The sequence below is a fragment of the Diceros bicornis genome, chromosome 4 (assembly GCF_020826845.1).
Source record: "Diceros bicornis minor isolate mBicDic1 chromosome 4, mDicBic1.mat.cur, whole genome shotgun sequence".
Lineage (NCBI taxonomy): Eukaryota > Metazoa > Chordata > Mammalia > Perissodactyla > Rhinocerotidae > Diceros > Diceros bicornis.
The window spans coordinates 44,285,955-44,313,936 of NC_080743.1; the positions used below are offsets into that span (position 1 = coordinate 44,285,955).

The 27,982-nt window shown below is 42.7% G+C and overlaps 1 protein-coding gene and 1 pseudogene across 1 annotated transcript; both read right to left on the bottom strand.

Moving 5' to 3' along the window:
- Positions 1-1,955: 1,955 nt before the first annotated feature.
- LOC131401077 (acidic mammalian chitinase-like) lies at positions 1,956-12,153 on the bottom strand. The gene is given in 10 exon segments (XM_058536050.1): positions 1,956-2,245; positions 3,546-3,684; positions 4,868-4,984; positions 5,698-5,880; positions 6,050-6,173; positions 6,801-6,925; positions 7,861-8,026; positions 9,543-9,599; positions 9,859-10,033; positions 11,874-12,153. Coding segments are annotated over 10 exon segments (1,656 nt in total).
- Positions 12,154-13,451: 1,298 nt separating this feature from the next.
- Positions 13,452-26,833, bottom strand: LOC131401081 (pepsin B-like; annotated as a pseudogene).
- Between the last annotated feature and the right edge of the window lie 1,149 nt (positions 26,834-27,982).

Below are 27,982 nucleotides of genomic sequence, written 5' to 3' on the forward strand. Positions count from 1 at the left end.
TTTGGGCTTGCTAGATATAGCAAGGGTAAAGACAGGGTAAAGCACGTTTAAGGAGCTCTCCCAAGTTTCTGAGTTTGCTGGCATGGAGTGGGAAGGTCCTGATTTTGTTGCCTTTTCCAGATTGATGTAAAAACTCACAGAACCCCAAATCCCCCCTTTCCCATTACATGTATTTACATCTATTTCCTGTTACTATCAATGTCAGTCAGTTATCATATATTTTGAGTACCTATCATGTGTGAGGCAGAGTGGCAGGCACTGCGGATGTAACAGAAATCCAAATAAACTCACCCACTGGCTCCTCCGGCCTGGCTTGAAGTATGAGGAGGATGCCCAAGGGCAGCTAGTGGATTGGGTCTGCCCCCCAATCTAAATGACCCCCTGAAGCCTTACAAGATAGTCTAGGGGTATCAAGTTCAGAGCTCACAGCAGCCACATTCAAAGTACTTATCTAGACACTCTGGCCTGGGAGGTGGGCCCCTCTTCTTCCAACGCTAAGTGAAATAACTCAAGTATAGTTCCTTCAGGATGGACACTAAGTGTGGTCCACCTTATCTTTTAATAAGAGGGTCCTCTGGTGCCCACTTAGGCTTCTTAGTCATTACCAGAAAGGTGGCAAGTCTGCATGTGTCTGGATATGAGTGAGAAGCTTCCAGTGGCTGCAGAAAAGCTTTAGCCTGCTGTCACCTTCAGGGCCACCCCGTGGTAAGTGTTAGCCAGTGAAAGAGGCGGTAAGAGGTGAAACTCCTGGGCTTATGATGCTGAGAGGCCTGATTCCTTAATGGCCAAGGTCTTCTAAAGAAATAATGGTAAAGGAAAAGTCTCTATTGGAAATCAAATTAAAATATTAAGATACTGATAAAGAGACTCAGTCTGATAACTTTTACCCAATATAAAGGGTTCTTTTAGTTGGATGATTTAATGATTTCTTTTATTTTATCAAGAAGAGTTCATGACTTGCCGTGAATCAGGATTAACTCTTTTCACCTCTCTCACACCTCCCTCCCTTTTTGCCTTTGGATCCACACACGTGCAGGTGTTTTCAGAGGTGATCATTTAGCAGTCATTATTTGTTCTGACTCAGGGTCTTAGCCCCCTCTTTGAAGGATGTTGACAGGGTGATAAAACGTCTTTCACACTGTTGTCTGGTACACGCGCTAAAGGCTTTTCCCCAGGAGGGGAACCCCCCTTTCTAAAATGGTAATCTGATTTGCTAAAAAATAATTTTTTTATTGAGGTATAATTGATATACATTATGTTATTTTCAAGTGTACAACATAATTATTTGATATTTGTATATATTGCAAGATGATCAGCACAGTAAGTCTAGTTAACATCCATCACCATACCTAGTTACAGGAGTTTGTTTTCCTTGTGTTGAGAACTTGTAAGATTTACTCTTTTAGCAACTTTCAAATGTGCAATACAGTATTATTCACTATAGTCACCATGCTGTACGTTACATCCCCATGACTTATTTATTTTGTAACTGGAAGTTTGTACCTTTTGACCCCCTCACCCATTTCACCCACCCCCACCCCCTACCTCTGGCAACTACCAGTCTATTCTCTGTATCTATGAGCTTGTCTTTTTTTTTTTAAACATAGCTTCAATTAACCTTCAGGATCCCTCATAATGCTAAATTGTATACACCAGTACTTAAGAAAGAGTACAAATGAATACAAAGAATAAAACATGCAGAGCCATAGTTATTCTACATCTGGATTTGGTTCAAGGGGTTTACAGTTTTTTTTAGGGTTTAATAGAGTAAAACCTTATCATGATGCTGTTTTGTAGGCTAGGGCTTCCAATGTGACAGATTGATTGATATAATGTATAGACTACATGGAATATTGGAAGATGTAGTTTGACGTGTGGCACAAGTAAATTTGTAACAAAGAAGAATTTTATCAACACTTTTAATTTAAGGCCAATTGCAGCACTTGCAGGCCTGGTCAAAAAACCAGACCCCGGACACACTGGAAGTGGAAGGTATTGCCCCCCCCACACACACACACACTGGTAGAACTTGGTGTTGTCTCCAGGAGCGCAGTAGATGCCACCAGTACAGAAACCTCCATCTCCTCACTGTCCCCGTCACCGTCACCTCCTCCAGCACTTCCTCCATCACCACAACCTCCTCCACCACTGCCACTGCCTCCACCAAGATTGGCGCAGAAACCTTCACTTCTGGTGAGGGTCACCGGTCGGTGATACCAAGTGTTGGTGGCTGGTGGGGTACATTCTAAAAGAATAAAAAGAGCATTCAGAGCATCATCATTAGCTGTTTTTGAACATAGAAGCAACAAGCTATAGACCTTCTCCTGTATCAGTTTTGTTCTCAAAGAACTTGAGCCCTGTGAGGGTTCCAAGCTGTAGTTGGGAAGAATGTTACAAGGGGACAAATGTCCAAAGCAGGGAGGAAGGGGGAACAAGGGCCCTGAAGTCCCAGCAGGATATCAGCCATGGGCTTCCATTCTAGTTCCACTCAAGGGGAAATGAACCCAACCCTGCAGTGATTGGGCCAAGGATTTTATTTGGGGGACTAATTAATATTTGGGTTTTAGTAGGGGTTTATCTGTCAATATTTCTATCTAAGTAATATTTGGGTTTTTGTCATCTTGTTAACCTTGAGTGTTATACTTGTATTTCTGTCATCTTGTTATGCTTTATTTTTACTTGTTTCCTTTCCACATTGTGTTTTTTTTTCCTTTTTATCTCCATCTGGTGATTCAGACTTTTTTATTTCATTTTACTCTACTAGTAGCATGCTCTCAACCACTACAATTTGCTGCCTCTTACTCCCTCACTGTTCATTTGAGCAAATCATTTTATAATCATCTCTTACAGGTTTTTACAATTCTAAAACTCAATGATTCTGTGAATTTCCTCAGAGTAGAGACATAAGGAACCTCTTCTATCTTCCGCTTCTCCACCTCCATCCTTCAGTCTTCCTGCAGGGATGCTTACCAAAGAATCATGCAAAACCACATGAAGAGCAGAGGTTTCTCTCTTCATGCTGCTGAGTCATTAGCCAATCAGCAACATGAGTCTTTGTGCCTGCTCTTCTTCAAGACCTGCCTCCAACCCTCCCCACTAGCACCCAAACGACAAAATCTGTGCATCCAAGGCAGGTGGGGAAGCGGCTAAGCCGCCTGATTATTTCTAAGCTAGGCTGTGGTGCACTGCAGTGAGAGGGAGGTAGTCCAGTTTAGAGATTAAATCAGCGTATATATCAGACTCTGTTTCAGGATATCAGCTTCTTCTTTCCAGCTGAAATTTTCCTGAGCAGCGAGGCCCACCTCTAGGCTATCAGGTATATTCAAATCCTTGCTCATGATAACTACTGAACTTTTACCGGCCCCTTGATTGAAAAACGGATTTCTAAAAAGGTGCTTTCTGTAACTCTGTCCTTTTTGTCAAATGTGAGTGCCTAGAAGTTCTGTGGCTGCCTCCATGCACCCTGGCCTCTCTGCGTTTGCCATTCTTTGCAGCTTGACCTGTATCTTCTTTAGAACAACGTGGTAAACTCAATAGTGACGCACCTGAGGACAGGCCCAGGAGTGACTTCAGCTTGCTTGTGAGTGGGTATTTGCCCTCATTGCAGAAGGAGCCTGAGAAGTCATCCAGATCAATGACCCAAACCATGGCCCTGCCAAAATTGTTTTCCTTTAGAAAGTTGACCTGTGGACAAAAAGAGCACTTGGCAACCAGAATCAAATGGCATCTATGCAACAAACAGTGGAGTATGGGGTGACAAGGTGACATTAGGGATACAAAGCAGGTGGGGGGTCCCTGTCAGTTGTTCTTTTATGAAAGGATATGTTTCTTGTGGATGCAAGACATATGATTGGCTGACTCAGTTCTATACTTGTTTTCTTGCCTCGGTTAATAAACTCTTGAGTAGTGATATAAATAAAGCTAATATTTATTTAATACTAGTATTCCAGGCTAAGCTATGTTTTTACATTCATTATTCACTTAATCTTCACAGGAACTACTAGGTAAATCTTATTATTATTACTCTTTCACGGATTTGAGGGAACTCACCCAGTCTCAGATCAGGGATTTAGAACCAGGTATATCTGATTCCAAATCCTAAATGCTTAACCACTGTACCATGCGGCCCCTTTCCTCCTCCTGGTTGACCACCTTTCTCCTGACCAGGATTCTGTGAAGCTGAACTGACAGAGCAGTGCAGTGGAAAGAACCTAGACTCTGAGCCGGACAACATGTTCAATTACTGCCTTTGCCATTTTCTAGCCGTGTAAGCTTGGACTAGTTACAGCATCCATGATCCTCAGCTTATACATCTGTAAAGTGGAGAGACTATTTCTTACTTCCCTGGGTTGTGTAGAATCAAATAAGATAATGGTTGTAAAGCATTTAGGTAAAAATGTAAAGGATTATTTTCATTATAGTCATTAAAGATGATGTTCTTAGGCCAAGCTTATAACCAGTCACATGAACTAGCAGAGATTCATACTGGACAAAAATTGGGAAATAAATTTTAACCATATTACAATATTCTAGTATATAGGAGTGTATTGTACTATATATTGTACATTGTATTATTAAATCTATATGTAATCATGTTGTTTTCCCTGTCTTGGGGGAAAGCTAAGTCGTAATGAGGTTGGTCTACCCTTTCTTTGAGCATATTTAAAACTTTGAAGCCACAGATCTTAGTAAAATGGCCTCCTGATGAACTTAGGATTCGAAGCTAGAATGGTGAGTTTTTTTTACAGGTTCACAGGTCCCCCCTGCAGGGACCCCATTGTCTCTCCAGTACTTCATGGCGTATTCCTGAGGAAGGAAACACAGACATTATTTCCTCACCAGTGTTTGTACCATTTGATTAATTAACTCTACATCCACAGCTCTCAATGTTGTCATAGCCAACTCAGTCATTGTTTTCACAAGCATAGGGGACATTTTTGTCTTTAATCCAAGCACTTGTGGCTGCACTTAGGAATATGGAGATCTATGAGAGGAATGAAGAAGGCAACGTCGAGCACATCTCAGACCTGTCATGTACTGAAGCAGAAAGGACTCAGGAGAAAAATAGAAATGGGAGGGAGGTGGAAAAAGGGACATTGCAAAATCTACGTTAATCTCACATATTTCTCTAGAAAGTGATTTTGTTTCATAAAATGAAGACACAAATTTCCATGAAACCAGGCTACAAACAAGAATAATTCTAATTCTGTACCTGGAGTTTATTTGAGAAGTGATAAGGACGAACATATGCGCCGTGGTCACTCTTCCACAAACACTTGAGTCTTTGGCAAATACTGTTAATCAGTCACCTATCAGTCTCTGAATTTTCAGCACAAGATTTGAGTAAATGTGATTAATTCAAGTTGGAAGAGATCAAATTATTTGCATCGCTGGGCTAGACTATTGAAATCCTTCTCCAGCTATTTACACGGATGTAATAGAATTCAGTATTGCTTTGGGGCTGTGGGGAAGAGGCTGCCATACACTTCAAAACCCAAAAAGGAAATTCAGATTGATTTTTTTTTTAAGTGAAAAGTGCTCCATAGCCATCAGCCTGCCTTCTCCCAGGCTGTTTGTGCTCAGAGCTATGAGACGCCAGGGAATAGGATCTCAAGAGAAGAAGGGGAGCAAGATGACTTGGAGAGTGAAAGAATTTTCCCTAGTGCGTTTTAAGCCTGAATTAGCCGTGTCTGTTACCTTGTAGTAAGCGCAGAAGCCAGCCTCACGTGTGTAAGGACCAGACGACCCTGCTCCAGAGACTGGGGCACAGACCAAGGTGTCAGAAGTGCTGAGCCAGAAGGTTCTCCCACAGGAGGGGAACCCCATGACGAGCTTCTCCGCAGGGACCCCATGGTCTCTCCAGTATTTCGTGGCGTATTCCTGAAGAAGGAAGCACAGACATTATTTCCTCCCCAGTGTTTGTACCATTTGATTAACAATGTCTAGCTAATTATCCCCCAAAGAGACAGCCTCTTTCCTGACGACAAAGGCTCTCCCAATCCCCTCCCCATCTCCCCTTTGCATATGATTTGAGGCTTTTCTTTCTTACACAGTTGAAATAATGCATGTCGCCTTGATCCTTGGGTCTTAGGTGCAGGGGACTGTTATGTCCTGTACACGTGTCCCAGCCACCATGGAAGTCATAGGTCATCACATTGATGAAATCAGGGAGTCTGGAATAAGAGATTTTGAGCCATCAGGATCCTAGGGGCATTTTCTTATAGACAGCTGAAGAGCAAGAAATGGCAGCAGTGGGAAGCCCATGCTGTCCAGTATGTATGACCCTACCAATGTGGCTTCCTGGGGGCCTCCGGGGAGCAGGTTATCTTCTGTGACCCCCATAGGGCTAGACAGGAAGTCTCCTTTACCTCCTTGAAAGAAACAGGGCAGACCCAGAGCAGAAGGTTAGGAAATGTGGGTTGTTAGAGCATGTGTCTCAGAAATCCACATCTCTAGGGCTATGGGAATCACAGGTGAGTAGCTATCCTATTGCCTTGCCAATAATAGCTATCTTGATTTTACAGCCTTTTGCAAAAGAAACTGCTAATGAGGATTGCTATTATAAGGATTTGCCATGATCTTAAATCTTAATTGTTTTCTTCCCAAAGCCCACCACAATGACAATTTAAAGGGGCCACCACCCTATCCCAGAGCCACTATGTCCCTCAACCTCTTTGGCAATTGAAGGTACCAACTTTCTCAACATTATATTTACATAACTACTTGAGATGCTCTCCACCAAAAAGTTTAGGAATTTCTGCTCTAGGATTTGGGGGCCCAGAGAGACCCAGTGCACTCACTTCCCAATCTCTGCAATTTCATATCCTGAATCAATGGTCCCTTTGCTAGCTGATACGGCTGCTGTGATCAGCAGTCTGGGATATCCTGTTTCTTTAGCCTCTTTTTCAAAAGCCTCTAGCGTTTCCTAGAGAGAGAAAAGAGGGTGGATTTTAGTGGCTGTCTTCATTATCTATTTCCTATAAATACCTCTTGGGCTGGTTTCCAGCTCACAGCAATTCCCCTGTTTCTGGAAATAGCCCCTGAAATAGAGGGGTAAGTCCTGGTAAAATATAAGTTGGAACAAAGAGATATAGAGACTAGGAGTCCTTGAATCCAAGTCATATTTAAGGACAATTCTAGAGAAAAAGCCCAGGAACTCCTGGCAGAGGGTCTAGGAGCTCTCTTGCCAACTGTGACTTCACCTTCCCTTTTAAAGCTCTAGCCTCACATTTTTGTAGAGCCATGCTGAGCTCTTTCCTGCCTCCAGGCCTTTGTTAATGTTACCACTTCCTTAGAACACTCTTTTTTCTACTCTTTGTGTGGCTGATTCTTTTTAATTCTTCATATCCAGCTCAAATGTCACTCCTCTGAGAAGACTCCCCTGACCATCCTACTTGCTGCCATCATTGCTCTTATCACCATTTGTGATTATTTGATGCTCTTTTTTCTTTTTTCTTTCCCTCTGTATCCTCCACCTTGCTGTCACCCTCACAAGACTAGGGATCATGTTTGTCTGGTTCACTGCTCTATCTCCAGTGTGAAGCACAGTGCCTGGACCACAGTAGATGCTCAATAAATACTTACAAATGAATGGCATAATGAATGGTTCCTCCTTTCCAGTTCAAGAATTTCTTCCTTGGATTCCTTCAGCTACCTATATCCTTCCAATAAATTCTCTTTTGGCTTAAGCTAGCCAGACAGTCTGTTTCTGTCGCTTGCAACCCCTAAACACCTTAACCAGTGTACTGTGTGAGAGCAGTAGTACCCTTTGCTATCCCCAGAAAATGCAATTCTCATAGAAAATCCACTAAGGCACCCGCTTCTCTACAAGAAGACACAGAACTAGTGCTGTAATCCTACCTTAATCAAGATGGTAAATCGCTGTTTGTCGTCAGGTAGGCTTCCTTGGGGCCCTGGATATTCAATATCCAAGTCAATGCCATCAAATCCATGTTGATGAAGGAAGTCAGTGAGAGGACACGTGAAGATTTTGCAGTTGGCAGCCATGGAGACCATGGTGGTGCATCTAGGCAGAGAGTTTGTCTGTATCCACATGAGCAGACCCTACACCATCACCGATACCAATTTTTGTTATGCATTTCATAATAACCCCTGTTGAATTTTACAGTTAAGATAAAGGACTCAAAACTGTTAATGTTAAACAATGGATAAGTGTTTTTAATTTGAACTTCTTTTTTCTTTTGGTATGCCCATTGAAGAGTATTTTTCTATTTATTTATACTATTAAAGGTACATGTTCATTTTCTTTATTAGTGGGATCTTTCAGGGGCAGTGGTTCAGATACTATCTTTCTTTGATTCTAAGATGTTCATTTTTTATATTCGCTGTTTCCAAAATGAAGATGTGATTTACATGAAGATATCTGTGTATACATTTAATGAAGCACTTCTGACCTCCAAAGAATTTACTATTAAATATATTATGAGTCCTATATTTGAAGGTGCCTTATTATCTAGAAAATTTAGTTCCTCTGCCATAGTCAGCAGGTTTATACCCTATGAACACATGTTTAAAGGTTTGTTCCTCTAGGTTCGTTCCTGATTATACTAAGGCTGTGATATACACTCTGTAAACCAGATCACAACCTTCCTAATTTATCTGGGTTTTTTTGGTTCAGATGCTTAATAGCTAATAAGTTTTTTTTTTTTTTTTTTTTTGGTGGAAGTAAACTGGTGCCAACTGGGTAACTTAAAAAGGAGGCGAAGATGTTGTTTGGAGTTTTGGGGGATTAACCTGCAAATATTTTATTATTTAGGTGATTTGCAAGATAAGAAAAAGCTATATTGGTGGCGTAGACACTTCAGGCAGAAGAAATATTGGTCAAATACCATATGTGAGAATTAGCTTGTTACCTGATAGGAAACTGCCAGAAAGTTTACTTGGCTATTGGAGTGAGAAAAAAAACACTCATTGCAACTTGTTCCAACATTACACTTTCAGGATGGCTACCTCTGGAGAATTGAGGAGCGGGAGAAGAAAGGAGGCACATTACTTTTTATGTCAAATAATTTTGTGCTATCTGATTTTTAAAATAATTATTGGAATGCATTACTTTCATAATTTAAAAAGTAACTCACCACTAACTTGGACAACTTTTTACGTACAAGGCCAGTCTAATCGCACCATCTTCTTTTTCCAACTCAGAGTCTAAATACCCCTGAGCTCACCAATCCTTTCTCACTGCTTCCCAGAAGAAAAGCTTACAACCTAGCCAGGGATCTCGCATTCTTACTGGGCCTAAGTACTTCTCCATCACCAAGCCCCTTCTCTCCTACCCTTACTTCTCTATGTTCTTTTGGGTGTCTGACCACCCACTCTCCATATACCATTGCTGTTTCTCCAGGTTTGCTGCAGCCAGCCCTTCCCACCTGCAGACATTAGTCTCTTCCCAGGCCCGAGCCTCTTTCCCCTCTGGAATACCCATTTTCACCTCTCCTTTGGCATCATTCTTTCCCTCCTCAGCCTGAGGGACTCTTTCTCTCACTTCCACCCTCATCCCCTGGCCATGGGAAGACTATTACTTCTGAGTGCCAAAGTTCCAGCCACCAATGGCCAGCAAGTTGACCAAATCTCCGTTGCTGCAGAAAGAAACAAAGAGGCACATTTAAGTGAGATCTCTGTGAGCCTGAAGGATACAGACATTGCAGAAGAAGACTCTCCTCCCCCTCATTCTCGACTCTGGGAAATGGGCAACTGCCAATACAACCTCTAAATCTTATGATATTTGAGAATGAACTGGAGACTGAACTTGGGCTCTCCATTATCCCTCTCTGTCTCTCACTCACTCTGGATTCAATTCCCACCCTCCATTCTTTAAGGGCTCAGAACTGAGGATACAGGACATCAATATCATTCCATTCACAGGGAGCAATCTTTTTGTCATTTATGGTGGTGAAGGCATATATCAGGTGTGTGCACAGACATGGGTCCACATCCTTGGGGAGGAACTTGGCTGGTTCTTCTCGATGCTGATCCCAGTTGGTAAAGTAGCCCAACAGCTTATAGGCTGCGCCTGCGAGAAGAAAGCAATAGTCATTGCGGCGCAAGTCTCCACTGTCTGTCTCATTTGCTGATGACCTCTTCAAGGGGAAGGGTTACCTACGAGTTAGCATGGCATGTACCTGGTAGCTACTGCTACATTCCTTTCCCATGCCTATGGAAGATCTTGCTAAACAGTCATGATACTTTTTTCAACAGAATCTGAGCAAGGCCTAAACGTCTTTCGTGACTCAGAAAACTTTAAAAATCAATTCGAGTCAACATAAAATAAAATAAATTTGCCATCACAGACGAAAGTGGTAATTATGCCCCTTGGGTACTATGCGTAACTTTAAAGACTGTTCAAGCTCATTGTCAATAAAACAGCTACCTTTTGTAGATGGCATATGATGTGACTGATGCTTTATTTAGAGGCTTTCCATGCATTGTTTGGCTTAAATTTGAATTCCCGTAATAGCCCTATGAGGGAAACAGTATCTTCATTTTTACATTGAGACTCAGAAAAACTGCTCAGGACTGAAAGACTAAGATTAATACCAATTCATTCATTCATTTATCCCTCAAATATTTATTGTGCATGCACTATTTCCAGGCAGTCTTACTCCAAATCTCGTGCTCTTTCCGCTCTCCTCTCCTCAGTCCCCCATCTGGGCTTTAGTCATGTCTCACATCCACAATCCAAAGCCTAGGTATTAGAAAATGTGAGGACATTTGAGGGGACAAAAGACAACACAAAGGGAAGTATAGACTTATGGGTAAAAGAGACTGTACCAGTCTTGGATCAGAACATAGAGTTATGCCTTGATGCTGAATAATGAAGGATGAGTCACCTCCCCTCTCTGTGCCTTAGTTTTCTCATCTATGAAGTGAGGCATTTTGGATTCAATAAGCTATATGTTCCCTCCCAGCTCTGACATTCTGGGGTCCAGCAAAACAGGCTGGGATTCTAGTCCTGACATCATCAATGGAAGGAGAAGGAAATGCAGAGTTGGAAGAAAGGAGAGAAAGAAGAGTAACTATCAGGAAATTGGAGTGTTGTATTATTCCTTACCTAGTTGTACCTGCAGCAGAACAGCCAAGCCTGAGACAGAAAAAAATACAAAAACAGGAAGCCTTTGGACAGGCTTCCCAGTTAGGATCTGCTGCTACCCAGGAGACTTTCAGGGTGTCAAGTGCCTGAGGGCCTTTGGATATATCAGTGGCCTTTCCCAGGGCCCCATGTCATCATTCACAGGCTTGGATCCCAAGTTCTTCTGCTCAGAGCCCAAGGCAAGAGGGGACCCCATGTAGAAGCCCCACTGAAACAGATGCCTGCCCTCCTACCCCATTCCCAGGGACACCCCATGACCTGTGGGAAGGAAGAGGGGCAAAAAGAGTAGGAGATTCACAGGCCCAGAGCAGTATCCTCCCCATCATGCCTCCACACTGGCCATGTTGGTCAGCCTCTTGGCTCAGCCTCATATAAGGAGGAGACCCCTTTTATCACTGTGAGAGAAGTACAGCTGCCACCTCATGACCACAGGTCCCCAAGGTCATCACACTCATGTATCACCTATCCTAGCTTCATAAGGACGAACACCTCACCCCCAAAGGGAGAGAGAAACCCAGCAGAGACCGTCAGCTCAGGCCTGGCTACTCTGACAGAACTGCTTACATTTGGACGCCTTAACACAGCATTGGTGCCGAGTCTACCTGGGGATGTACAAGCCAAGGAAGAGAATGGAGAGCACCATGCTGGGAATCAGGGTCCCAAGGTACAGGGCCCAGGGCCAGGAAAACACATGGAGAGTTGAACTGAGATATTGAAGCCGTCAGTAAGCATGTAATTTTCCTCCTACAGGACCAAGCCCTACGCTCAAGGCCAGCAGCAAGGGTCCCGGAAGGGATCTGGTTCAGGGAACGGGCATGATTAGTCCTGCTTATCATCTCCTCCTTGTTCTCTTGTGCATTTACTGCGACAGCTCTGGAGGGGAAGGACAGGGGCAGCCATAGGATGCTGCAGCTGTCAGCTCTCTTCCAGCCCAGGGCAGGGATGGGGAGACAGCAGCTGCTACCAGAGAAACATGGACATTGTACCTTTACCTCCTTCTCCTCATTCTGGGAGGCATAGTGGCAGTAGGGTATAAGGAACATTGTGACCTACTTTTGCTAGATCCTGACTCCTTAGGAAAGGAGGGGAAGGGAGGGAGAGGTGTGGCTGGGAGAGTGGTCAGGTACACATACATGGGAGGCAGTAGTTGAGGGTGTCAGGCCTGTTTTATCTCACCTTGATGCCCCCAAGGCCATAGATTTGCCACTGCCAGCAGCTGTACTCCTCAGAACTGGGGCAAAGCCAGGCAGGCAGGCAGATAAGGTGGGCACAGGTACAGGGGCAGCTGCCAGTGTTGGCCTGAAAACAGATCCTCAGGCTGAGCCAAGAATTTCCTAGTGCATCTAGCCTCCTTTCAGCCTTCTCAGGGAAGGAGCTAACTCATATACCCGAGTGACAATTTCGTCCTTGGATCTCTAGAACTTGACACAAACTAGGCACTTGATAAAAGTTGATTGAATAAATGACTGTCTCATCTTCAACAGTTCTAGTGTGGGGCAATCTTCTGGCCAAATATCAACCACCAAACTATTCCTGACTCTATTAGTTATCTATTGCTGTATAACAATTACTCCAAAATTTAGCCACTTAAAACAATAAGAAATATTTGTTATATCATATAGTTTCTGTAATTCAGGAACAGCTTGGCTGAGTGGTTCTGGATCGGGTTCTCACATGAGGTTGCAATCAGGCTGTTGGCTGGAGCAGTCATTGAAGGCTTAACTGGGTCTAAAAGATCCATTCCTAAGATGATGCACACACGTGGCTTGCAAGCTAGTGCTGGCTGTTGGCAGGAGGTCTCAGTGTCTACTTTGTGGACCTCTCTTTAGGGCCACTAGAGTGGCAGCTGGTTCTCCCAGAGCATGTGATCCAAGAAAGAGCATGATGGAAGTCCCACTCCATCATATCTGCAATGTCCTATTGGTCACACGGGTCAGTCTTATTCGGTGTGGGAGGGGACTACACAAGGGCATGAATACCAGGAGGCAAGAATCATCAAAGGCTATTTTGGAAGCTGGCATCCACACTGACACAGCAATTTTGAAAGCCCACTGTGTGAAGGTATTGTGCTAAATACTGAGGATTCAAAAATTTAGACACCATCCCTGCCCTCCAGGAACTCAGAGACTAGTGGGGAAGATAGAGATATCGGGGGTTGCCATGGGAGCACAGAGCAGTGGCACTAGCCAAACTTGGGCTGCTTACCAATAGTCTCCCAAGTCTCTGACCCACCCAACTAGAGTTTTTAGTAGAGTTTTCACATTTTACCCACTGATTTCCATGGACATGTGCCTGGCACATGCAGATGTTCAATAAATCCTGAGTTTTATTACTATTCTTTTTACAGACATGATTCCTGCCTCAGGCCCACCCTGTTGTTGGCCATGTCGTAGATAGAGTAATATTCCTTGAGGAAGACATCTCCTAGAATCCATAAGGGCTGCCCATTGGAGGAGGGCAGGTAAGAGGCCTCAATTCCAGGTGAGCAGTAGTCATTGTTCTGAAGATACAAAGGACATGAGGATATAAACAGTTGCACTGTAGAGACCTTTCCCCTCAGGAACATCCCCCACCCTCTATTCCATGACACCTGTGGGGTCTCTGAATTCTTTTCAGCCTCAACCCTGCCACTGAGGATTCCCGGTAGCTGCCGGGAATGAGCTTGGAGATGTGAGCTTGGACACAAAACAGCTGGTTGGGCCCATCTAATCACATATCCAGGGAGCCTGAGAGTGAATACATACTTGAAGACCCACACAAAGGGAAGCAAAGGGAACTGGGACGCGCTGATGATAAAGGTGATGGTGCGCATGCTCTGTATGGAGTTGCAGTTGACCACAAACTGAGAGAGAGAAGAGGCAAATCGGCAGAGTGCCAGGGGACTAGGACCCCCAGACAGAAGTCCCAAGTCCCTCTTTTTTCCTGTGAGACTCTTCTTGACCTTCTAGCAGAGGCTGTTTCAGAGCCGAAAGGCACGGCCTGAATTCGCAGGCACAATGCTGACCAGGTCCTCTTGCTTCTTGAGTTCTCCTTAAGCACATGTCAGGTCTCAGATTTTGGCTGTATTTATACGGTCATAAAGAGCTAGGCTCATTCCAGAACACAATTTCTAACCCCAAAAAGTAAAAATTACAGAGAAAAAGCAGGGACACACTCTTGTAGAAGCATAGTCTCTCATACGCTCATATCCACATATGTGTGCACCTGTCCATGTACTCATCACACACACACACACACATACACACACACACACACACACACACACACACACACACTGAGGAACTGGGATTTAGTCTGGCCCCACACTCTTGCATACAGGGAGAAGACAACTACAGATATGTATATAAAGTGGAGCAGATGTGGGAACAGGAGGCTACTCAGAGTAAAACGCAAAAGTGTATTCCTAGTGAGGAAAGAAACCCAACTGGAATGGAGAAATGCATTGTGCCCTGACTCTAATATTTCAGTGCAGTCAAATGACAGTGGCCAGACCAAGCTGAAATGTGCTCCTAGGACCCGCAACAGATTAGCAGCACCACCTGACAACCATTCCCCCATACTCACAGTCTGAATGGAGTTGGTATTACTCCCTCTCCTTATCCTTCCTTGCATTGAGAGTTCATGCCTGAAATACCATGCTGTGTCCCCACCTGATCTGTCCTGCCAGGGGCTCAGGTCCCCACCCAACCCTTCCTCCTCTCTCTCATGGACTCATTGCACTCAGAATCCTGTGTTGATGCTACCTGGATGTGCAGAGAAACCCTTAGCTTCTGGTTACTCACATCACCATTCTGCACCTGCTGGGCTCCTGTTGCCTGCAGGAAAGAGCCTATATACAGCTGGAGAACAGCCAGCAGGAAGGTCCCCATACCCACGATAGCCTAGCAGCCCCGGGAGCACCAGCCAGTGGCCTGGTTACCAATGGAAAACCTGAGGGGGGCACCAGTACAAAGAGAGTCAGGTGCCTCTTCTACTGAGCCATGTCTACCCCTCATCCTTCTAACACAGAGCTCTAACATTCTGCCTCTACCAGGAAGCCAGGCCACCCCATGACACATCTGTCCATGTAATGCTTCTGTACCTTTGTGATTATTGGAGTAATATCCTCAGTCTTGGCCTGGTGACCTCTCCAGCTCTGACTGAAAGCTCTTGGAAGGCAGGGACTGTATCTTTTCTTCTTTAATCTACGTGTATGGGGCCCAGCACATACTGCCAAACACAGTCAGAGCTTGTGATCAATTAATCAATACTTTGAGCACCTACCATGTGCAAGACAATCTTACAGGGATTATGATGGTATACGGAGGGGGTAAACTGTACTTATTGTTTTCAAGGAGCTTATTCTAATAGAGATGAGACAAGACAATACATTAAGCCATGACTAACACCATAAGGCAGTAGCTGATAAATTCCACATTGTGATACATAAAGTCCTGTGTGATTCAGTCCCTGATTCCTTGTCCAGCTTTTTCTGATGCTCTGCCTTTGCTCATCATTCTACATATATTTGTTGGGTGCTGTCTATGAACCAAGGCACTTGGAGATAGAATGGTGAACAAGACAGACACCACCTAGTGGAAGGGCCAGTCACTTAACAAAAACACACAAATGATGTTTAATTGCAGCCCTGATAAGTGCCATGAAGGAAATGCAATATGCCAGAGAAGAGAGGACTTGATCTAGTCTGGGGTTGGGGGGCGCAGTCAGGCAAGGATTTTTCTGAGGTAGTGATGCTTAAAGGGTGAGTGGAATTGGTCCATATGAGAAAGACGCCTCTATTCTAAGCACATTCAGCTAGTCCTCAGACACGCTAAGCTCTTACCTCTTTCTCTACTCTTGCACATTGGGCTGTTTTTCCAGTGCCTTACCCAATGATTATGACATATAATTGTGGTAGAAGCACAGGTAAATACTGTGAGATTAAGAGAGAGAGAGAGATCCCTGTGGACTGGGTCCCCTAAGAGGAATTTTTGGAGGAGATAGAAATTAATACAGGCTCTGAAGTTTGCCTAAAATTCGAGTATGCACAGAGGGGCATTTCAAGTGATATAATCAAAAGCAAAAAAGTCATGGCAAGCTGAAGGACTTGGTGAAGTCTGTGCTTCACCTCATACAGTAGTGTGAAGCCTGTGTTAAGAAGTAGGGCCTAGCTTTTGTACAGTCTTCAATACAGGCCAAAGATAGTTTGTCTGCAATGGAGAATTCTTGAGGGCTTTGAGTGTAGAAGTAACTGATTCATGATCATGAATCTGATCCGCTTGTGATCTGATAAGCTTGTGATCAAATTTTGAAATTTGTGAAGTGTGTGACTTGGATAATTAAACTCTGAGCCTTGATTTTTTGTGTGTGTGTGAGGAAGATTGGCCCTGAGCTAACATCTGTTGCCAATCCTCCTCTTTTTCCTTGAGGAAGATTGTCCTTGTGCTAACATATATGCCAATCTTCCTCTATTTTTTATATGTGGGACACTGCGACAGCATGGCTTGATGAGCAGTGTGTAGGTCTATGCCCAGGATCCAAATCTGTGAACCCCAGGCTGCCAAAGTGGAGCGTGGAAACTTAACCACTACACCACCGGGCTCGCCCCTGAGCCTTGATCTTTTTATCTATAGAATAAAATATACTGTTGACCTTCTTCTAGTGTCATTGTGGAATAATATATGTAAAATATTTATCAGTATCTGGCACATAGAAAACATTGATGACAGCTATTACTTTTACTGATGATGGAAGTAGTAAAGATTATGCTGATTGGGATAGTGAAGCTTCCAAGAACAAAGACATGGATTCACAGTGCCTAGGAATGACCAATCTGCTGGCATGACAAGGCTCAGTGACCAGTTCAAAAAGGTCAATCAAGGAGTGACATCAGCATCATGGCAGAGTGAGATCTTCCCTTAGTCTCTCCCTCCTAAGATAAAATGGAAAGGACATTCATAAACCAAGAGAGGACATTCACACAACACAATAGATGTCTGAGAGATCCACACAGCCACACATCTGAAGGTGGAGGTGCTGGACCCTGTGGAAGGCAGTGGAAGGAGGTAAGGGGATCTCCTCTCCCTCCTGAATGGCAGCAATCTAGGGTGTGGGACCACATGGAGGCTGGCGCATGACTCTGGGGATGGGGAGGGAAGCCCTCTACAAGAATGCCTTCACTCTCAGAGGTGCCTCCCAGCCTATGGGAACGTTCCACACCAAGGAAGCTAGCAATCAGGGGATCTTCACCAAGCTGAGCAGCCCAGGAGGGCAGACAGCAAGTGTAGAGCAGGAGCACCCCCTGGATCACATGTGTGAAAGAAAGTGCCCTTCCTCCCCTCCTGCCTGGTGCACCAGCTCAGCCAATAGGCTGGACCAGGAGACCCTTGCCAAAGTGCCTGTGTGCCTATGTGTGTAAAGCAGCAGCAGCCAGGGGAAAATGCAGATGGGGCCTGGTTGGCACAGCTTCCAAAGGACAGGCACAGCTGCCAGGGATTGTGGAGGGCTCAGAATATACAGATCCTGCCCTCCCCACCCCTAGTGGTGGCAGGTGGAATCTGTGAGCAGATACTAACACTATGCAATGGCACAAGTCTACCCCTTCAAATAGCATGAAGAGGTATATTAACACTCCATACCAGAAGGAAAATGACAAGTAGCCAGAAGTCAATCCTGAAGTCACAGAAATTTACAATCTAAATGACAGAGAATTCAAAATAGTTATCATAAATAAACCCAGAGAGTTACAAGAAAACTCAGAAAGACAGTTCAATGAAATCAGGAATAAAATTAATGAACAGAGGGAATTTTTCACAACAGAAATTGAAACTATAAAAAAAATCAGAAATGTTCGAGATGAAAAATACAATGGATAAGTTAAAGAAAAATCTGGAATCCTTAAATAACAGAGCTGATATTGTGGAGGACAGAATTAGTAATTTAGAGGATAGAAATATAGAAATGCTTCAGATAGAGGAGGAGAGAGAACTAAGACTAAAAAGAAATGAAGAAATTCTCTGGGAAATATTTGACTCAATTAGGAAATGCAACATAAGGATTACAGGTATTCCAGAGGAAGAAGAGAGGGAAAAAGGAACACAGAGCTTGCTCAAAGAAATAATAACTGAGAACTTCCCAAACCTGAGGAAAGTGCTGGAATTACATGTAAATGAAGCTAGTAGAATACCTAATTACATCAATGTAAAAAGACCTTCTCCAAGGCATATATTAGTAAAACTGGCAAAAGTGAATGACAAAGAAAAAATATTAAGGGTAGCAAGCCAGAAGAAAATAACCTACAAAGGAACCCCTATCAGGCTTTCAGCAGATTTCTCAGCAGAAACCTTCCAGGCTAGGAGAGAGTGGAATGATATATTCAAAACTCTGAAAGACAAAACTTTCAGCCAAGAATATTCTACTCAGTGAAAATTTCCTTCAGATATAATGGAGAAATAAAAACTTTCCCAGATAAACAAAAGCTGAGGAAGTTCATCACCACAAGACACCCACCCCCAAGAAATGATCAAGAAGGTCCTCATACCTGAAAAGAAAAGAAATGGTTTACAAAGCCTTGAGCAAGGAGATAAACAGACTGACAAAATCAGAAAATTGTGGCTCTCTATCAGAACAGGTTAGCAAACACTTAATAATAACGTTAAAAATAAAGAGAAGGAAAACATCAAAAATAAGTATAATCACTTCATTTTAATCACAAAGTCACAACACAAAACAGAATAAGTTGTGACAACAATAACAAACAGGGAAGAGGAAAGGGATGGAACTTGCTTAGAATAAGGAAATAACAGGCTATCAGAAAATGGACCACCTCATCTATGAGATCTTTTATACAAACCCCATGGTAACCACTAAAAATAAAATTGGTACAGAGATACAAATGATAAATAATGAGAAAACTGTTGTAGACTACCACCAAACTGAATTGGCAGGGGGACGAGAAACAAGGGAAATACTGAATAACCAGAAAACAAGTGATAAAATGACAGTATTAGGTCCTCATATATCAATAATCACTTTAAATGTAAATGGATTGAATTCCCCAATCAAAAGACGCAGAGTGACTAGATGGATTAAAAAACAAGACCCAACAATATGCCGCCTCCAAGAAACACATCTCAGCTCTAAAGACAAACACAGGTTCAGAATGAGGGGATGGAAGACAATACTCCAAGCTAACAGCAAACAAAGGAAAGTAGGCATTGCTCTACCTATATCAGACAAGTAGACCTCAGATAAAAAAGGCAATGAGAGACAAAGAGGGGCAGTATATAATGATAAAAGGGGCACTCCACCAAGAGGACATAACTCTTATAAATATAAATGCACCTAACACAGGAGCACCAAAGTACATAAAGCAACTATTAATAGACCTAAAAGGAGAAATTAACAGCAACACAATAACAGTAGGAGACCTCAATGCCCCACATACATCAATCAATAAATCACCCAGACAGAAAGTCAACAAGGAAATAGTGGAATTAAACAAAAAACTAGACCAGATGGACTGAATAGATATAGGACACTCCATCCCAAAACAGCAGAATACACATTCTTCTCAAGTGCACATGGAACATTCTCAAAGATAGACCATATGTTGGGAAACAAGGCAAGCTTCAATAAGTTTAAGAAGATTGAAATCATATCAAGCATCTTTTCCAACCATAATGCTATGAAACTAGAAATCAACTACAAGAAAAAAAATCTGAGAAAGTCAGGGGCCGGCCCGGTGGCGCAAGCGGTTAAGTGCGCGCGCTCCGCTGCGGCGGCCCGGGGTTCGCTGGTTCGGATCCCGGGCGCGCACCGACGCGCTGCTTGGTAAGCCATGCTGTGGCGGCGTCCCATATAAAGTGGAGGAAGATGGGCACCGATGTTAGCCCAGGGCCGTCTTCCTCAGCAAAAAAGGAGGAGGATTGGCAGATGTTAGCTCAGGGCTGATCTCCTCACAAAAAAAAAAAAAAAAAAAATCTGAGAAAGTCACAAATATGTGGAGACTAAACAACATGCTACTAAACAACCAACGGATCAATGAAGAAATTAAAGGAGAAATCAAAGAATACCTGGAGACAAATGAAAATGAAAATACACCACACCAACTCATATGGGATGCAGCAAAAGCAGTCCTAAGAGGCAAATTCATAGCAATACAGGCCCACCTTAACAAGCAAGAAAAATCTCAAATAAGCAACCTTAAAATACACCTCACAGAACTAGAAAAAGAAGAACAAACAAAGCCCAAAGTCAGCAGAAGGAGGGAAATAATAAAAATTAGAGCAGAAATAAATGATATTAAAACCAAAAACCAGTAGAAATGATGAATGAAACTAAGAGCTGGTTCTTTGAGAAGATAAACAAAATTGACAGACCCTTAGCTAAACTAACTAAGAAAAAAAGAGAGAAGGCTCAAATAAGTAAAATTAGAAATGAAAGAGGAGAAATTACAAGGATACCACAGAAATACAAAGATTATAAGACAATACTATAAAAAACTATATGTCACCAAATTGGACAATCTAGAAGAAATGGATAAATTCTTAGACTCATACAACCTCCCAAAACTGAATCAAGAAGAAATAGAGAATCTGAATAGACCAATCGCAAGTAAAGAGATTGAAACAGTAATCAAAAACCTCCCAAAAAATAACAGTCCAGTACCAGATGGCTTCTCTGGTGAACCTACCAAACATTCAAAGAAGATTTAATACCTATCCTTCTCAAACTATTCCAAAAAATTGAAGAAGATGGAACACTTCCCAATACATTTTATGAGGCCAACATCACCCTGATCCCAAAGCCAGACAAGGACAGCACAAAGAAGGAAAATTACAGGTCAATATCACTGATAAACATAGACGCAAAAATCCTCAACAAAATATTGGCAAACTGAATACAGTAATGTATTAAAAGGATCATACACTATGATCAAGTGAGATTTATATCAGGGACGCAGGGATGGTTCAACATCCGTAAATCAATCAATGTGATACACCACATTAACAAAATGAGAAATAAAAACCACATGATCGTCTCAAGAGACACAGAGAAAGCATTTGACAAGATCCAGCATCCATTTATGATAAAAATTCTGAATAAAATGGATATAGAAGGAAAGTATCTCAACATAATAAAGGCCATATATGACAAACCCAGAGCCAACATCATACTCAATGGGGCAAAACTGAAAGTCATCCCTCCGAGAATAGGAACAAGACAAGGGCGCCCACTCTCACTACTATTATTCAACACAGTACTGGAGGTTTTGGCCAGAGCAATTAGGCAAGAAAAAGAAATACAAGGTATCTAAATTGGCAAGGAAGAAGTGAAATTCTCACTGTTTGCAGACAACATGATTTTATATATAGAAAAGCCTAAAGAATCCATTGGAAATAATCAACAACTACAGCAAATAATCTGTATTACTATAAATAATCTGATTATTGGAAACAATCAACAACTATAGCAAAGTTGCAGGGTACAAAATCAACTTACAAAAATCAGTTGCATTTCTATACTCTAATAAGGAACTAACAGAAAGAGAACTCAAGAATACAATCCCATTTACAATTGCAATTTAATTACAATTTAATATTTACAATAAAATATCTAGGAATAAATTTAACCAATGAGGTGAAAGACTATAAAATGAACACTATAAGACATTATTGAAAGAAATTGAGGATGAAGTAAAGAAATGGAAAGATATTCCATACACATGGATTGGAAGAATAAACATAGTTAAAATGTCCATACTACCTAAAGCAATCTACAGATTCAATGTAATCCCAATCAGAATCCCAATGACATTCTTCACAGAACTGGAACTAAGAATCCTGAAATTCATATTGGGCAACCAAAGATCCCAAATTGCTAAAGCAATCCTGAGAAAAAAGAACAAAGCTGGAGGCATCATAATCCCTGACTTCAAAATATACTACAAAGCTATAGTAGTCAAAACAGCATGGTACTGGTACAAAAACAGACACACAGATCAATGGAACAGAATTGAAAGCCCAGAAATAAAACCACACATCTATGGACAGCTAATCTTCGACAAAGGAGCCAAGAACATACAATGGAGAAAGGAAAGTCTCTTCAATAAATGGTGTTGGGAAAACTGGACAGCCTCACCCAAAAGAATGAAAGTAGACCATTATCTTTCTCCACACACAAAAATTAACTCAAAATTGATTAAAGACTTGAAGGTAAGATGTGAAACCGTAAAACTCCTAGAAGAAAATATAGGCAGTACACTCTTTGACACCGATCTTAGAAGGATCTTTTTGAATACCATGTCTACTTGGGCAAGGGAAACAAAAGAAAAAATAAACAAATGGGACTACGTCAGACTAAAGAGCTTCTGCAAGGCAAAGGAAACCATGAACAAAACGAAAAGACAACCCACCAACTGGGAAAAAATATTTGCAAATCATATATCCGTCAAGAGGTTAATCTCCAAAATATATAAAGAACTCATACAACTTAACAACAAAAATCAAAGGGCTCAATCAAAAAATGGGCAGAGCATGTGAACAGACATTTTTACAAATAAAATGTACAGATGGCCAACAGGCACATGAAGACGTTCAACATCACTAATCATTAGGGAAATGCAGATCAAAACTACAATGAGTTATCACTTTACACCTGTTAGAAGGGCTATAATTACTAAGACAAAAACCAACAAATGTTGGAGAGGATGTGGAGAAAAGGGAACCCTCACACACTGCTGGTGGGAATGCAAACTGGTACAGCCACTATGGAAAACAGTATGGAGACTTCTCAAAAAAATTAAAAACAGAAATACCAGACCATCCAGCTATCCCACTACTGGGTACTTATCCAAAGAACTCGACGTCAACAATTCAAAGAGACTTACACATCCCTATGTTCCTTGCAGCGTTATTCACAATAGCCAAGACATGGAAGCAACACAAATGCCCTTCTACAGGTGAATGGATAAAGAAGATGTGGTATATATATACAATGAAATACTACTTAGCCATAATACAAGACAAAATCATCCTGTTTGCAATGACATGGATGGACTTTAAGAGTATTATGCTAAGTGAAATAAGCTAGACAGAGAAAGGCAAACACTGTGTGATTTCACTTATCTGTGGAAGATAAACACATGGACAAAGAGAACAAATTAGTGATTGCCAGAGGGGAAAGGGGTTAGGAGGTGGGCTTCAGGGGTAAAGGGGTGCATATTTATGGTGACTGACAAATAATAATGTACAACTGAAATTTCACAATGTTGTAAACTATTATGACCTCAATTAAAAAAAAGGTTCAGTCAAGAGCTAGACGCCAGAGTCTACTGAGCTTCAGACCATTTCAGCCTGAGAATATGGTGATTCTTCAAGAAATCTGTGCCATGACAGGAACAGGAAATACTGTCATGCTGGAGGAACACCCTAGGAGTATCCATAATCCATAGTAACTTGCCTCTCTACTTACTCCTGGCTGGCAATCTGCCAATACAGTTCCCAGGGTCAGGGGTCGAGATGATCCGACCAGAATAAAGTTGGGTGTCCACACCTCCCAGGATGAGCTCTCCACCACACTGATAGGTTGGTTGGCTGGGGAGAAATGTGGAAGAGCATGAGTTCCCACAACACAAATGGGCCAGGCAGTTCCTCTCTCTCCTCTCGCCTTCCCTCCCTCCCTCAGACACAGAGGTACCACAGATCAAGGAGGTTCTGTCCTCTGAGCTGCTTTTCAGACTCCACTTGGCCCAAGGTACAAGGGAGAGAATTCTCAGAAAAACACCCAAAGTATCAGAGAATTGGAAACATAGATGATGTCCATAAAGGAGAAGACGGTATTGGAAACCGGCATCTGAAAACAAATTATAAAAGTTTCCCAAGAAACCCTCCCTGGGACAAAGTGAGAATAAGAAGAAACTCTCTGAGGGCATCTGGAATGGGGCCTGATGAGCTCTCAAGTGTGCTATGAGGGAGACGTTCCCATCGTGGTCAGCTTAGTAACCAGATAATGTTAAGGGGATTTAGGCCTCTTGTGTTCACTACCCCAGGCTTGTCAGTCATAGAAGAAAGACATTTGGACTTCAGGTGCCCTGAGGATCATGTGTTTAGGAAAGAAGGATCAGAGAGTATAGTTTGCCACGAAAGTTCAAGGCCAGGTGGAGTAGGAAAAGCACTGGATTTCTGATCAAGATATTCGCGTTCGAGTCTTTGCTTCACACCTGCGGGTTGCTTGATATTGACAACCTGTTTAAGCCTCCATTTCCTCACTGGCAAAATGGGGCTAACAACAAGATTTTTGAGATGTCGTTTGAAGTAACTGCTGTAAGAATACTTTATAAAGCCAAAGGTGTTACTATAAGTATCATTTCATTGTTGTTCTCTTTACTAGTAAGTGCTCATGTGGCTTGTTCTATAGCTCTACATTGTGCAAATCTAGATCTCCAGATTAACTAAACAAATGTGGAAGGACTATTGCTCGTTTTAAAGAAAAGAGTCATCATATGGCTTATGGCCATAATTAAAAATTCTTCCAGTCACTTAAAATAAAAATCCCCCAAAATGTAATTACAAACTTTCAGAAGTACATGGATTGTATATAGCAAGTTGTATTCATTGTGTCAGGAAACTTTATAATCTGGGCCCTGCCTGATGTTGAGATGTCCAGATCCCCCATAGAGACTTGTTTGCTGACCCCTTCCCGGGACAAGGGTTCTTACTGAGAGAAATAGGAGCTGAACATGGGTTGAATGAGCTGGTCCGGCTGCAGCAACCCCTGCATGACTGTGGGGCATGACACACCGCCAAGCTGAGGTAGGCCGTTCCCAGGATCCCATCAAAGTCTGAACAGTGAAGAGTTGCCTGGGCTCATTCTCACTCAGGCCAAACTCCTGGTTATTGAAGACAATGTTCTCAACCTTGGGCGAGCAGACAGAGGAGCTTAAAGGTTCAGGTGGGCAAATCCTTCCCAGACTTAGGTGCCCTCATTCTGGAATCTAGAACCTCTCCTAGGGAGAGGAAATTGGTTTCTTGCATGTTGAGCTCAATCATGGGAGTGGGTGTGGAAGGTGAAGAATGTAAGGGATAGATTGCCTCAAAAGAGCCAGGAATTCCAGCCCACAGGAGAGACCTGAGTGAAAAGAGCAATGTGGAAAGGAATGGAAGCCTCAGTCTATTTCTGAGGCCTTTCTCTAGAACTATCAGCACTTCTGAAATGTAGACTGAGGGCAAGATTTCTCAATGTTCCTAATTTAAGGAGGATGAGATAATGGATACGTACCAAGAACTCCAGACTTTGGCATTATAAGCCTGTGTGCAGTCCTGACTCTGCCCCTCTCTCTGCTGCCATCCATGGGGTGGGTGGGGATGGTGGTATACTCACAGCAGGCCTGGCTCTGGCAGTAGGTGGAGGGCCCCCACAGTTTAGAGGAGCCTGTGTCAAAGAGGAACAGGAAATTTTGGGGTGGTGTCCCACTGCTGATCTCCCCAAAATAGAGAGACTGAAAACAAAGGTTTGTCAACCTCATTAAGCAGCCAACCCTTGACCTAACAATGGGGAAGACGTCGACCCACTGGAAGTCACATTTTGCCCAAACCATTTCCTTAGGGGAAGAAAAGGCTTCTCCCACAAGTTTTCCTTCCCATCTGAAGCCAACTGCTCTCAATGTTCCATTTTTTCATCTCTAATTGCAAGCCTTTGACTAGCAGAGACTTAGTCTGGCAAAACAATATCCTCATCTAAATGTGTTTTCTACTTTGCAGTAAGGTGACACCTCTGTGGATTCACCATGCTATGCCAGAACACCCAACACTGGAGAAGCAATCGCTTTTTTCTACTTTCCCAGTGTCCATCCATCCTCCCCACATCACACACATGCACGCACAGACACACCGTCACACAAACACACACACACACATTTACACAAAGTGATCTCCCCTCCTCTTCCAGCATTAGATATTTCCACCACCATTCTCTTCCCTCCTGGTCACACACTAGCAAAGGGTACTAGGAAGTCTAAGATAAGAGGTAGCATGGAAAGCAAGAAAAGAACTTCACTGAGAATAGTTTAAGTTCTAAGTGAATTTGGGCCAGACATGTCACTTACCCATCTCTAGTTCCTCCATCAGAGCTCTGATGCTCTATGTAACCTCTCACTAAGGACAGTCCATAGGACACCAGTATGTTGAGATGCCCTGATCAGACATTGTAGCCTCAAGAACATTCAGATATTTGCTCTGCGCACCAGTGTATCTTTCCAAAGGGGAGATACATAGGGTCTAGAGCCACTGGAGATTTGCCCGGCAGCCTTGATCATGTTTTCCTTCTTTCTCCAGCAGCTCATTGCTAGGACTTCCTCTGGATCTCCCCAATGACTTGAGCATCCCCACTGTGACTCTCTTAACCATATAAATGGGGCCTTAGAGAGATGAGCCAGTAATGAGAAGAAAGAAGGAAGGAAAGGGAATGACTATACTATTAGATGGTACCAACTCATACTTTCCATAGGAAGGTGAGACTTAGGTGTAGTAACTAGTCCAAAATCAGAGCTAATGAGATGTATAAATGAGTGTCTAAGAATAGTTATTAGCCAAGAATTATGCACATCGCCTCCCCCTTCACTCACACGAGGTAGTTTGTGATGGGCTCATAAGCAACAGCATCATTATCGAAATGATACTTGGCAACTGGATCAACCTTTGGGCAGCTCTTTAGGAATGTCTCCAGTACACCCTGCTCCTCCATCACGGATAGACTTGCCTTTCCTTGGAATGATTCTGCAGAGAATAGGGTAAAAAAAGGAATGAACTTCACCTCGTTCCATTAAAGCAATCCCTTAAATGATCTGACCTGGAGTTTTCAAAGCTCTTCAGTACTCTACTCAAGAAGAGCTCCTTACAGGAAATCCTCCCAGATTTCGGCAAGTTCTGACCACTGCAGTCACTCCAGCTTTCCCAACCTAGATATACATTACACCATATATTTGAGTTTTTGTGCTTATATATGGTTTGCAGAGAATAAATGTCTGTTTCTTTCCAGTCCTTCCTGTAAGCTTGGAGCAGGGAGTATGCATTCTTCCTTCTTAGTCAACAAAACACTCAACTCACCCTTACACACACACACACACACACACACCATCCTTTTCAAGGCTTGGTCCCCAGTGAGTGTTCAATTCATGATACCAAAAGGCAATCTGACTGCCTTTCCAAGAGACTTGCAAAGGAAGGCCTTTGCTCTTCCCTTGCTTGTCATGCTCCCTTCAGGCTGGAATTCACAATGGAGATGAATCTCAATACACACCTTCCACACCCTCTGAGAGGTGTAGTCAAAACAAGACTAAGATCAGGATCTTCACGGTGCTAATTTTCAACTGCCCACTAACATCCCACTAACACCCAGAACACAGTGGCAGACACAAGTGTTGAGGCACACAGAGGGAGACTGGGTCTCTCACATACCCTGATCTCACTATACCTTTCAGCTCTAGGCATGTGGGCTTTCCTACCTTTGTACCAGCTAGTGCCCCTACACATCCATGGATTCTGTTTGTTTTTTCCTCTGGAAAGCATCAAGGACTTTAACGTCCACTTTGTAGTCAATTTAAAAAGCAATTAATAGCTTTGCCGATGGAACCTAAAGATTAGGATGTCATAACAAATGTAAAATTCACTGGGGACAAAGAGTTCTGGTGCCTACGTCTGCTGGGAAATGAGGGCTGGCATCTTCTGCCAGAACAATGGAACAATTTGCTCTTCAGTTCCAAAGGGCATAAGCTCTTTTGAGATTTACAGTCTACTCAGTCTACTCTCTCCTTCTTCTTTTTCTTTTCCTCCCTCTTCCTCTGATCAGTTTCATCTATAGCCTTTCATATGTGATTCTCATAGTCCATGACAC